The following is a 13,548-nucleotide window of genomic DNA, read 5'->3' on the forward strand; positions in this document are numbered from 1 at the left end:
AAACCATGTGTTGTTGTGAAACTCCTTGGTTTCTCCTTTACTTTGAAACAATAAGTCAGGGCGTTCTGAAACTCTAGAAATCCCTCTCCGCTTTCCTTTCCTTTATGCACTTGTGAAGCTTCACTTTGGATGTCCCCCACTAGATACTATTGTCTCATTGACTTGTATTGTTTCGTATAAAAGTAGTTAAAATGGAAGACGAGGCCATTCTCCCTTTCACTATGGGCTTGTCAGTAGAGACTGGTGGTACAGAGGTGAGAAAAGGTAAACTCTAGGTCTAACTAGATCACTTTTACACTGGGTCTTACTCCATGTTTACACCTTAAACAGCCTGTATGATGACTATGTTGAGTGGATGAGGGACTAGTGTGAAGCTTAAACTGCATATAGAGCCCATGTCACACATGCCAGCTTCATGTGTGAGACAGTAGCTCAATGGTGTTTTAAGCCCCCAACGTCTCCTTCCAGGCAGCGCTGCCGTTGGGGGCTTAAAACACCGATAAACGAGACAGTACCAGCCGTTTCTCCGGCCATTTGTGTCCACTCAGAAACTGCTAACATTTCTGTAACCCATTCACCACTCAGGAAAAAAAGCAGCAACATTTATGTAAATCCAGCATTGTACACAAGGGTACGATGTTCTTAAGGAGTGTTCATTCACACAGATACTATTACCCCTTTCACACGAGGGCTCAATTAGGGTTGAACCCCGGTTGACTTTGTGTTTGAAAGGGTTAACCCACGTTGATGGACTCGGCTTCACGACCCCGGTTGAGAAGGGCGTCCCGCTTAGAATTGGCCCATCTCCCAGAACAAATCATCTTGGGATGAATGGAACCTGTGTCCCTGTAATCTGACATAGGTTATCATGTATCTCGGTCCAAAATTCCTGGACCTTATCACAGGACCATAGGACATGAAGTAATTGTCCGTCCTAATTTTCCAACAATTTAGTGTGTCTTTCAGACCAATTCTACACTATCTGGAGGGAGTCCAATAGAAGCGATGCATAATCTTGAACTGAAAGAGGCGCACCCTCACATCGCGTGACATAGTGACGAGGGTCGTCACTATGACATTTGTCACAAGTTGCCGCATACTTCTAAAACAAACAACTAAATAGATTTTGCCTCACTGGGCTTATGAACGTAAACATATGAAAATAAGATTTTACTTCTCTCTGTCACAGCACCACCGCACACTCTCTCTCTCCCTCACTCGCCCGAGACACACGTCTGCAGCAGTGTGGCTGCTGTCTTGAGCAATCTCTCTCTTCCTCCCTCTGTCTATTTTTAAAAAGAGTTGGGAACCTGACATTTTACCAAACAAAGATAATGTTCTCCCCTCATCTTAAAATGGTCATAAATTGATATTAGAGTAGCCTACTGTACTTGTTTACTGCTGTACCTGCAATGAATGAAATGCAGAGAATTGAAGTAAGAGCGTCTGTCTCTCTCTCTTGATTGTTTGATGGTTATTTATTTGTGCTTTAGAACATAATCACTGTGAAACAATCATAAAAAAAGCTTTATTTTTCTAATTCATGGCTCCATTTGCTCTCTCTCCCTCTCTCTTCGCTCACCCGAGCTCACAGTGCAAAAACTGCAGGCTGCAGAGAGCCTACTGTACAATGAGAAATGCAATGACAAAACTCTAGTTCAGGTGGTGTAGAGCTGGACTGAAGTATGTGACCATGTTAGCTGTTCACTGAATTTGACGTGTAACCCCCTCTGCCCATTTCCAGCACCTGAGGTAATTGGTATGAATCGCTCCCGGGTTGTGACCCAGGTCGGATCTGAATTGTCAGAACAAGGGATCAACCCGTTTGGACTGGCTTGGTTTGAGTTTACAAAAGAAGGGTCGGACATGGGTCAGATAACTTTTTGAGCATTTTTAGGGGGTCATCCGGGGTACTTTCAGTGCACTGACTTTTTGCGTTATCTACACTATATACATAAAACTAAGTGTTTGAAGTGTGCAAGTAGGCGGTTTATTTTGTGTATAAATTGCATTGTGGTGGCTTAAAATTGTAAAATTAAGTAGAGTAAAAATTGGCTGCATCTTATCTTCATAGAACAGCATCTATAATGATTTTATAGATCATAAAGCCTATTTTAAACACAAATATTCCTCATGCATCAGTTATTAAAAAGGCCACAAAATATTGAATTCTCGATCGAGTTTCAAGTAATATGAAATGTGAGCATATTTCTTAAAGACAATATGACTTTTCACATGTTATACGGTGCATGTGATTACTGAAGTGTAGAATATTCTTGACCAAGATTGGTTTTAAAGCTATAGTGTGTAGTTTGTGTCTCCCCCATGAGGAATTCTAAGTCAACAACAAAACTGTCGGCGCGTCCACATGATACAAGCCTTCTGTGACCGCGCACCGCCCGCCCCCCCCCCTCCCTCCTCCACGTAGTTGCTAGTAGCCAAGGAGGACACGGAGGATTAAAAAACATGATGGGGTTGGCTCAGTGGGTAGAGCAGGCGGCACATATACTGAGAGGTGTATGCCTCAACGCAGAGGTCCAGGTTTCGAATCCGACCTGTGACGATTTCCTGCATGTCCCCCCCCCCCCCCTCCCCTTTCTCACCTAGCTGTCCTGTCAATTAAAGGCAGAAAAGCCCAAAAAAATAATCTTACAAAAAAAACATGATGGACTCTTCACTTGAGTTTCTGCGCGGGAAAGTCACCGGACGCCACAATCTTCTGAACATAGTCACACTGAGAAATCCAGAGAGAGTTGTGTGGAGCTGATAGTCTTAATTAGCTTTGTAGCAACTCATTTGGTAATGGCTTGAATGTAACGGACGTTTATTAATATCAAAAAGTTACGCACTAAAGCCTTAAGTCAATGCAGTAACAAACTCTGTTGCGGGCAACAGCAAATAGCAGCACTCAAATCTTTCTATGTTGACCAACTTTCATTCTAGTGTGTGATTGACATCACATAAGTTGTCCCAAATATTTGACTTTTAATCCCTCTAAATGGGTTCAGGATAACGATCTAAAAAGCAGTTAAAGCTACGAAATCAGGAGCCATAAGATAAAAGGGAAAGTAAAAGGATGACCCCTGTGTAACCTCAGCCTGTGGATGCCTCCCAAACCTTTTCCCTAAGGCTAGGATTAACATGTCAACCAAGCAGCCTGTATAAAAGGGAACATGGACACATCTTGTCTAATGAGCTGCATCACAGGAAACTAATCTCTACTTAAAAGCAGGCCCAGGAGAGGCTGTAGCTACCACTGAGGTCAGAACCTTTGTATATTTTTCTGGGAACTTGGGGGTTTTGGCAACCTGGTGCAGCGTTCACATTCTACAGTTAAAAACTAAAACATTTTATTTGTTATTTCACTTATATTTATTTGTCAGGTCAGTCATTTTCTAATAGTTTCCTGAAATAAAGTACATGATTTGGTACAAATAATAAAGAAATACAGTCAGTACAGTTAGTTGCATTGAGTTCATAAGCAGTTTCCAGGAGAATTTCTCTGAAAGAACTGCTCTATCAAGACCCAAGTTCATTCATGTATAGTAGAACTTATAGAAAACCTTACTTTAATATATGTTATATTGTTTGCTTGCCTGTAGACAAGATTTTACAAGTTCTACTGATGCACTGTACTAAAATGATTCAGCATTGTCAACCAGAATCTAACTCTTATCAATGTAGAGAGAGCTTTGAAACAGCATTTAGAAAAAATAAAACGGTAACACTTTATTTAAGGGTTGTAATTTCATAATAGTTTCCGTGGGAGTTTTCTGAAAACAGCTATGTAATGTGGAGCAATTTATACAACTAAGAACAAAGGGCTCGGAATCAGCTATTTTAGTGACAGTTTAGATAGCTTTGTTTGTTGAGTTTAAAAACTGAGTTTAAAAAGGGGGTTGTTTTCCTCATTCATTAGTTGCACCTTATTAAAAGCTCTTACTATAACTGTGTGCTCCATATGTCATCTTTCCAGATCAGATCCCAGTTGTCCTGTCTGTTGAGGCACTGGTTTGAGATTTAAGTAGGCTGATGTGTGGAGACTCTTTCACCTTTATTCCTTCATACGCCTGTCCCTAACTTTCTATTACATGTCTTGTGTTATGATTTCAAACTAATAAACAGGGTGGCAAAATGCACATCCAAATGTTAAAGTTTGACTGAGGGAGTTTAGTTTATCTAAATCGGCTCAGAGGTCCTATGCTATTGTAAAAATCTTTACGTTTCCAGTCTTCTTGCAGCGTTTTCAACAAACATCCTCAGTATATTGCCGTGACCTGGACTGGATGCAGAGTCAAGCCTCCACCTCAGGCTCAGATTAACAGGTCAGCACAGACACTAGTTAATGAGACCCAGCAACACTTTACATACCACTGGTGTTTACAACAAAAAGGGAGGCAGGGGGTTGGCGCCTCTGTGTTTGGGAATAAGAATTTTCTTGAGCAGGTGAACTATGGGACAGGTGAAAGTTGAAAAGGTTACGGCCAGGAAAATAAAAGGCCAGTGAAACACAATGTTGTTGGATGTGATATAAAGAGGTGAGATTTGGGACAGCGGAGAAGTACAAAGGGAAGTGGAAAATGGTGGAAACAGATTAAAGATACAGAAATGAGTTTGTAACTAAATATAAATATTTGGTCCCGTTCTGGCATTTTTTATCATCTTTATTTCTTGGTTTAAGCCCTCTGCTCTAAAATTATTTGTGTTAGAGGAGGAAAGTAAAAATAATCAGTTAAGCAACTGGACTTAATTTTAAACACAGGATTGAAACCTGCTATCACTCTCAACTTGACTCATAGTATGTCTTTAAAGTTGTAGTCCGTAAGATTGTTATCTAGTTAATTGACTGTGCGGTTCCTATCTATCAAAGAGTGAGTTAAACAATGGTGATTGAGCATATGACCCACTAATGAAAGCACTTGTATTTGCTGCTTTGCCAAGTAATACAATCTGAGTGTCTGGGGCGACTTTCCTGCCCTAAATTCAAATACAGCGCACAGTTAGTGATGCTTTTTACGTCAGTCAGCAGTGGTTGGTCTCCCCATCTGCCCCATGGTCTGCCAAGGTGGAGCTTGTCACTGCCCATTATGCTGCGTTCCATTGTACTCGGAAATTGGAAAATTCCGACAAGGAAAGATGTAAAGAAACCATATGTTAATCGGGCGCCTACATTTCATTACTGCTGACTGACAATGGCGGACCAACACACAGAGAAAGAACTTTGAGTCCAAAGAAAAATAAACAAAAAACTAAACTCCCACAAGAGGACCGAGCTGATCGGCTGAGATCACATGTCAACCTCTGCCGGTCTATGTGTGGAGCTCAGATGGTACACAGACACCGACTATGTGCACTCCTCTCGTTTGACTGCTAACACGGTCAACAGTGCTAACGCAGCTAGGGGGATTACTTACCGAGGGGGTCGGGGAGGCGCGATGCTTTCTGCAGTGAAGCCATCTCTACCCTCTGTGGCGGGACGGCTTCACTGTGAAAAAAATCGCGCCTCCCAGACCATCTCAGTGAAGAATCCCACTAGCTAGTTAGCACTGTTGACGATTAGCCACGTTAGCCAGCCGCTGCCTCCTCGGCTCTATTATCTCTACAGCTGCACGTTCCCTACACGGCTCTAATCTTCATGGATGTATTAGCTCATCTTAGACTAAATCAGATTTTATCAGTGTGGACTCGAGCATGTGAAGGCACCGCACAGTTCAGTGGTGCCAATCTACCAACAACATACACTGTTCGTTTTGAAAAGCAACTCTGGGAGATGAGGTCCCAGAGGTCCGCCTGCAATTACTTCTTACTGCCAAAGCTGCTGCTAGAAACAACCTTATGGACCACAACTTTAAAGTCACTGTGTATAGGATGTAAAAAAAATGTCTGACTTTGGCGTCCCAGCGGTGGTGTCAAAAGAGACAACCCTCCCCCCCCACACATCTGACCCAGAGACACTGAGAATGAGGGGCTGTAAACAACCATCCAATACTACTTAACAAACTGGCTAACTACAACCTTTCCATAACTACACAAAACTAGATCAAATCATATCTAAGTGTCCGACGAAAGATTGTAGCCGATCCCTCTCACCCCGGACACAAACAGTTTGAACCCCTCCCCTCTGGCAGGAGGCTGCGGTCCATCAGGACCAAAACTTCACGCCACAAAAACAACCTTCTCCTCTGCAGTCAGCCTCACCATCAATGCCACGGATGTATATATTTTTTTTTTCTGTATTTATTGTTTATTTGATATTAATGTTTAATATGTTTACTTGTTTATGTATGCACCATCCACCAAGGCAAATTCCACATAAGTCTACTTATTGTGGCCATAAAACCTTTTCTGATTCTGACAACAGTGTGCCGATAAGAAATAAATGATCACCGCAAAAAACTTGCACCATGGGAGTGCCACAAGGCTCGATTTTAAGACCACTGCCACAAGGCTTGATTTTAGGACCACTGCTCTTCAGTATATACTGTACATCAATGATCTCCTATCCTTTTGCAATGATGTTGAAATCGTGATGCATGCTGATGACACTGTGCTACACACCCATGGGGAAAAACGCAAGGAAGTGGAAAATGTTGCTAAATGGCTGAATGACTCCTTTCTCTCTCTAAATGTTGGAAAGACTATGTACTTTTCCAATAAATACAAATTTCGTCTGACATCTGCGTAAATGGGCAAAATGTGTATGTGGGTGTCACTCTTGATCCAACTCTTGACTTCAAAAAGCATATTAAAAATCTGGGTAACCCACTATAATTTAACCTTGGAAATTTTAGACATACTGTACAAAAAAACTCCCTTACAGTTTAGGCATCAAATACTGCTCAGGGACAACGGACGGGAAATAGCAATTTGCTAAAAACCCAGTAGATTACATTTCTCCTTCTTTTATATAAGGTTAATATTCTTTTGTGAATTGTATCTGTTCAAATAAAAAAAACATAACATATCATAACACATCATAACACAACACAGACTGCAACAATTTACACCAGGATTGTCTCATAATTCTACAAACAAGACTTGACATTAGAACATACAAACTTAACCTTAAAAAAACTTCAACACATTATTGAAATAACTAACATGAGAGAAACATTAGCACAGTTAATAAAGCTGTCCTAAACTTACGCTGGCTAAGTCTGCTTACACTCTCTCTTTCCATCTGTGTGCACTCATGCACCAGAAATGCTTGTTACTAGCTTAGTTCTGTGGAGTTTATTCCCCGGAGTCCTTATGTTTTCTCGCCTTGCAGTTTTCCTTGGATTACTGGGGTACCTAAATCATGGTTGCAGCTGCCGCCGTGGTCCTGCTCGGCACCCTGCTATGCCCTGCTATGCCCTGCTACATCCTGCAGTGCCCTGCTACGCCCTGCAGTGCCCTGCTATGCCACAAACTACTACAACTACTATTTCTAGTCATATTTCCCCTATCTTTAATGTGACTAAAATTGCCACTGTTCATTGTACCCCCAACCGGCACCATCAGACACCGCCTACCAAGAGCCTGGGTCTGTCCCAGGTTTCCAAGTTTGTCATCGCCACTGTTGCACTAAATGCTTGCTCTTGGCAGAATTATTGGAATTGTTGGGTCTTTGTAATTATAGAGTTTGGTCAAGACATACTCTATCTGTAAAGTGTCCTGAGATAACTCTTGTAATGAATTGATACTATAAATAAAATTTAATTGAATTACACAAGTATTTCATAAGTTAATTTCTTTTATACTGCTCAGTGAGACATTTACCTGTCGTAGGTCGATGAAAGCCAGCTGGAGTGTGTCTCCTTGAAAGCCAGGGACCGGTTCTGAACTGGCAAACACTGAGAAAAACAAAAGTGCTATCAGACAACAATTACATTGTTAGAATACAGTACACATAGCTAGTGTCAAAAACTGTATCTTCGGGTACTCTTCTTAGTGCTGGTACCACATATAAACACAGAGGAGATGGAGGTCTATAGTAATTCAATTAAAACCTGGATCAAAGGAGTAAAATACATCTCAATGAAAATAACACAATTAGACTCACTTTCTCTAAGTATAAAAATGCCTCTGATTTTGGGATGCTTGTAATTTTTGAAAACTTTGATGAGATGGGAACAGCATGCTAGCCACTAGAGCCTGACCTACAGTTATTTGTTGAGGCCGGTACCAATTTTGATAATTTAGAGTTTTAAAAAACTCTGATAATGATATATCAGCAAACATAATTTTTCAAACATAAAACAGGTTTGAAACAAATATTGCTAGTGCTCTCTGGTGGACAAACTAAAAAATGGTGTCACAATTTCCAAAATTACCTCAAACATATCTTTATTGGAATTTCTGTACTGCAATTTTTTGTTACTTATTGGCCGACACACATGCCAAAACAGGTATATCTGCAATAACACAATATTGGCAGATATACTGGGCTGGTCATTGCATCTGTCAGGTATAACTAGCCACTCAAAAAGCCTTCTGTCTGTCTGCATACAAAAGTCCCAATATACAATATAAAATGTCTAATAATGTATTACAACCTCAGCAGTCAGGATTTAGACCACAACAACAGCTGCGGTACTTGTAAGAAATAATGCCCTGTAGTATCAGCAACATTCTGCACTTACTATTGACCTATCAAAATCATTTGACCATATTGTATGGGGGAAAGAAAACTACCCTTTTCAGGATAGATGAACGGTCCATATGTGTGTGTGTGTGTGTGTGTGTGTGTGTGTGTGTGTGTGTGTATATACATACATATATATATATATAGATCTCATCTCTGCCACTTCAAGTTGTAATATACATTTTCATGCAGATGATAAAGTGTTATATGCCACAGACAGGCTCATCTTTCAATGTGACAAATCTTCACTCATCTTTCTCTAATGAAACATGCTTGTTTGAAATGACAAAACAATGCATGTCATTTTTCAAAGTCACTGATGATTCTCTTAAGACCACGTGGACTACCATATTAAAATACAAATTGGGATTTCTGTATAGAAATACATCTTGCTTCTTTTCTGCTTGTCAGATGACAATTCTCCAGTCTACAAAATGTGTGTACAAACTATGGGGATATTGCATGAATGTATGTCTCTTCATATACTTTTTAATTTTTAACTGTACTGTACAGCTAAAACTTAAAATGTCAGAAGTATGGCAAACATCTTTCTTCTCCACAAAAGCTTCAAGTGCAGTCTTCTTTTAGCAAAAATAAACCGCCCAGTTCGTTCAATACTGACACAATAGTGGCTTCAATAAAAAAGTTCAGCTGCACCCATCTCGCTTGTTTTTGGTATCATTTCAAAAGGCAGGGGGGTCCAGATGCATCTGCCAGAGCAAATAAAACATGAGCTTGCAGCTTCCTCTGGTTCCCAGGCATGTAGTTTGGTGCTCCACTTTGCTAATTTTTAGTGTCTGGGTGATGCAGCTGAAATAAAATTAATGAAATATCCATGGGCTTTTCGCAAGACATCTGGTTTGCAAATGTTTGACTCCTTTGCTAGAAAATGAAATATGAACAGGGTTTCTTTCCAATTGTACTTTCTGTGATCACATGCAAACATGCTTCCATTTTTTTAGCTTCCAAGTTATTTGAAGACTTTGCAGCCCTGTAGATATAACAAAGTTATAACATCAATAAATCAATCAACATTACATTTATTTATACTTACATTCACACTGAATGACATCTAAGTTGAATTGTTGAATGGCCCCCATACTGATCTGTTTGAGTTCTGTGTCCAGCAGCATCTGCATCAGTGATGTGGACAGATGCTTGCAGGCTGACATACAAGCTGTCTGTGCCACTTTACCCTGCAGAGAGAGAGAGAGACAAGGGAAAGGAGGGAAGTGAAGGAAGGTGACAGAGGATGAGAGGATACAAAAGAGGAGGGAAAGATGGAAAGGTGTAGGAAAGATTAGGATGGGGATGAGAAAAACAGAGAATGAGGTCGGCTATTTGGGTAAACACCACTTGACTTTCAGGGAAAGATTGTCTGAGACCAGGCATACACAGGCAAAGTGAACAGTTGATTGCCAACAAGACAAGTCTGTTTTGAACCACGACCAAACCAAAATGGGAGTCGCTGCTGCAAACATGCTGAGAGACCTTTCAGTGTCAGCAAGAGCAGCACAAGACTGAAGACTGGCCAGGCAACACTCACTGCAGACAGTCTACCTTCTCTGCACTATGTATCCTAATTAGGGATGCACCGATACCACTTCTTTTAAGACCAAGTACAGGTACTTACATTTGGGTACTTGCCGATACCGAGTACCTATATGCAGTGTTGGGAGTAACGCCGTTTAAGTATAACGGCGTTATTTTTTCGGTAACGGAGTAATCTAATTAATTACTTTTCCCATCGTTGCAACACCGTTATCGTTACTGAGAATGTAAAGTGGCGCATTACTACAATTTGGTTGAATGAAGCGCGAGGTGTCAGGCTTTGGCTACACATCAGCTGCCTGGAGAGAGCGTGGGGGGGAGGGGGGGGGAGTGACTACCACTAAACCATAGACTGTATATATTAGTTATTATTAATATATACAGTCTATGCACTAAACACGAGACAGTGACAATGGCAACAAGCCAGGGAAATTCAAAGGTAGCGTTCTTGAACTGGAAGTACCGACACTACTTCTCGCTCATTGAAATTAAAGGCAAGAATATTTATGTAACATGCACGCTAGGCCCAGGAAAAAAGACTTTATCCACGTCTGCCTCAAGCAACTCCAATCTTATGAAGCACCTCACATCAACACATGCTAACACCACACTTGTTGCTGCTGCTAACCCAAATGCAGCTAGTGTGAGCTCCAGCGAAGGAGACGGAGCCTCTCTGTTAAAACAAGCAGCGCTCGATTTTTCTGTATATAGTGTTTTTATTCTTCAATCAGTTAATATAAACATCTTTGACGTTAAAGATGTTATAGAACGTAATAGCGTTATAGAACATAAAAAATAACGTCACAGTTACTTTGCTGAGTAACTAATTACTTTTACAATGTGGTAACTGAGTTACTAACTCAATTACTTTTTGGGAGAAGTAATTTGTAACTGTAACTAATTACTTTTTTAAAGTAAGATGACCAACACTGCCTATATGAGTACTTAATAATCCCTCTGGGTCTGAGGGTGTTTTCAGACACACAGATGATTTTGACCTGTTCTGATAGTGTTGTCAATTAGAACAAAGCAGTATTTTCAAAGTACCTTGCCTTCTTTCTATTCAAAGCACAGTGCCCATGGGCTGGACATTTCCCTGGACATTTCATTCCTGATATCAAAATAATGAGTGAAGTTTAGAAAGAATGAAGAACGCAAAGTCCAATGATGTGTTTCAGGTGGATATTAAGTAGCCATGTGTTACCAGCTCCAGCAGAGGATGGTTTGTTTACGGCCGGCTAAGTTCACAAGAAACAAACTAAATAAACAGTTAGACTACAAATCGAAAGCATTTGTTTAAGCTTGTTTGTTTAAAAAAAAAAAAAAAAAAAAAAAAAAAAAAAACGCTATTTGCAGAGTAGCGCTGTGGTTGTTAAAACAGCGTTGCAGATGGAACAGATTGAAATATTGCTTTCTTCATGTTTATACCGGTTAAGCTGATGAGAGACATTGGGCTGACACTGCTACTCCAAATATCAGTGGCTTACGGGCAAAAGGCTGCTAATGTGCTTTTTCACAAAGCATTTTTGGAAACACGGTTTCTGTTTGGTCTTTGATGTTTTTTGCCCCCAACGTCTCCTCCCAGGTAGCGCGGCAATGGTTATGTTTAGGGTTACGGTTAGGGTTAGGGTTAGGGTTAGCTGCCTGGAAGGCGCTGTTGGAGGCAAAAAACACCATTGAGCTTTCTGTTTGGGGTGTGAATTTTCACTGGTGTCGCAATTGGATTACGATTATCCTGTCAACGATTCAAATCGATATGATATCACAATGCATCACGATGCGTCACCTCCTCCATATTATTATATAATGCTACACATGGTTTTCATCAACAAATTCATATAGTAAATTCAAGTCATATAGTGTATATAAACTCCCCTTTTTATTGTATCTGCTTTTAAAACAGAGACTTCCTGAATGTAGTGGAGTCTGAACACAGCAGACAACAGACACGAAAAGAGCAGCGAGTGGAAAATCAACAAGTAACAGTATCAGTAGGCAATAATCGATTATGGTCTGTCACTGCATCGATGCAGAATCGTCCCAGTCAGAATCGCGATGCAACGATGCAATGATTATTTTCAACGCCTCTAGTTTCTGTGATGTGCTGACGGCTGGCAATCTCATATCTGAGCTCCAGTAGAGAAGACGTCGAAACCCAGTATTATTAACGACTGACAATGGCTGGTCGTCAAGTGCAATCATGTATGGGGTAAGAGCCTCTGTTATTTTTACAGCCAAAAATCTCCAAACGGCTGGCATTGCTCCTCTTCCGCTGCCTATACCTGCTCGACAGAGAAGTTATTGTCACATTGCTATGAGGTGGTATTGAGTGTGGTAGTATCGGAGTCATTTTATGATTACAAGAACAGGTACATGCGCGCGGCATCAGAACGATACCAGATGCTGGCATCTGTATTGGTGCATCCCTAATCCTAATCTATACATACATGTAAGTGCAGACAGCAAGGTGCATGAAGCTTTTGAAGCAGTGATTTGTATCGATATCCTGCATAATGTCGATACAAACTGCAATAGCAATAGCCAATGGCAATGAATTATCGACATAGAAGCAAGATGCAATGCACATAAACATAGACAAAAGCAGTGCATGTGGGTGTTTTGGTATTACAAAAATTGTTGATGAATGCCATTATGACTTTATTAGTGATTAGTGCTCTGTCCTAGAAGCAGGAACCTCTCATGTGTGCAGTTTTTCGAGTGAAAGAGGGGTGATCAGATAAGATGAAGACAAAGAATGAGGAATTCAATTTACATTATTGATTTTAATTATGTTTTGTTTCAGTTACCCCAAATCCCAAAAATCACTCACCCCTAGTGGTATCTAATCATCCCAGTTACTCCGTTTACTTCTCTGAATATTTTTCATTGGAGATACTTTCTATCAAAGAACCGTTATGCATTGGAGTTAAGGTTAGACATGGCGAAACACCACCAGGAGTAAGTGAGCAAATGTTGTTTGTGTGAACTGATAAATATAGATTAAGTATATAGAAAGAATCGTTGACAAAAGGTATTAAAAGCTGACATGGGTTTGAGTGCTACTGAGTTATAGATATTGGGTTTAGTGTTGGTTCCCAACCCCCGTTCAAGCCTGATAATAAGCTACGGTGCAATGGAAATCTTCACACATAAAAAAACTATTCTTAACTATACAGGACAGTTTTTACTTTTAAGAGATTTTTATGTCATGAACTCTCACCTTACCGTGGATATCTGCTAAACATGCGATTAATTAAGGAAATGATCATTGGGTCACATAAAGGTATGAGACCATATACAGTGCTATTCATTTTCCAACATGTGTTCTTTGCAAAACACCACACATAAAACCAAAACCACAAATAGCCCAA

General features: G+C 40.4%; 1 protein-coding gene across 9 annotated transcripts in view; it reads right to left on the minus strand.

The window, feature by feature from the left end:
- exoc6 (exocyst complex component 6) overlaps positions 1–13,548 on the minus strand; it is a 98,957-nt gene that overhangs the window by 12,166 nt on the left and 73,243 nt on the right. For 8 of the 9 annotated variants that reach the window (XM_031323935.2, XM_031323938.2, XM_031323937.2 and 5 more), the window contains 2 exons: positions 9,681–9,822; positions 7,762–7,835 (listed from right to left, as the gene is read on the minus strand). In XM_031323935.2, the coding sequence (XP_031179795.1) occupies positions 7,762–7,835; positions 9,681–9,822 (216 nt within the window). Of the gene's footprint in view, positions 1–6,898; positions 6,938–7,761; positions 7,836–9,680; positions 9,823–13,548 lie in introns of those variants that run through there. The other variant, XM_035997380.1, reaches the window with a different exon arrangement.

Source organism: Sander lucioperca, chromosome 22 (assembly GCF_008315115.2).
Source record: "Sander lucioperca isolate FBNREF2018 chromosome 22, SLUC_FBN_1.2, whole genome shotgun sequence".
NCBI lineage: Eukaryota > Metazoa > Chordata > Actinopteri > Perciformes > Percidae > Sander > Sander lucioperca.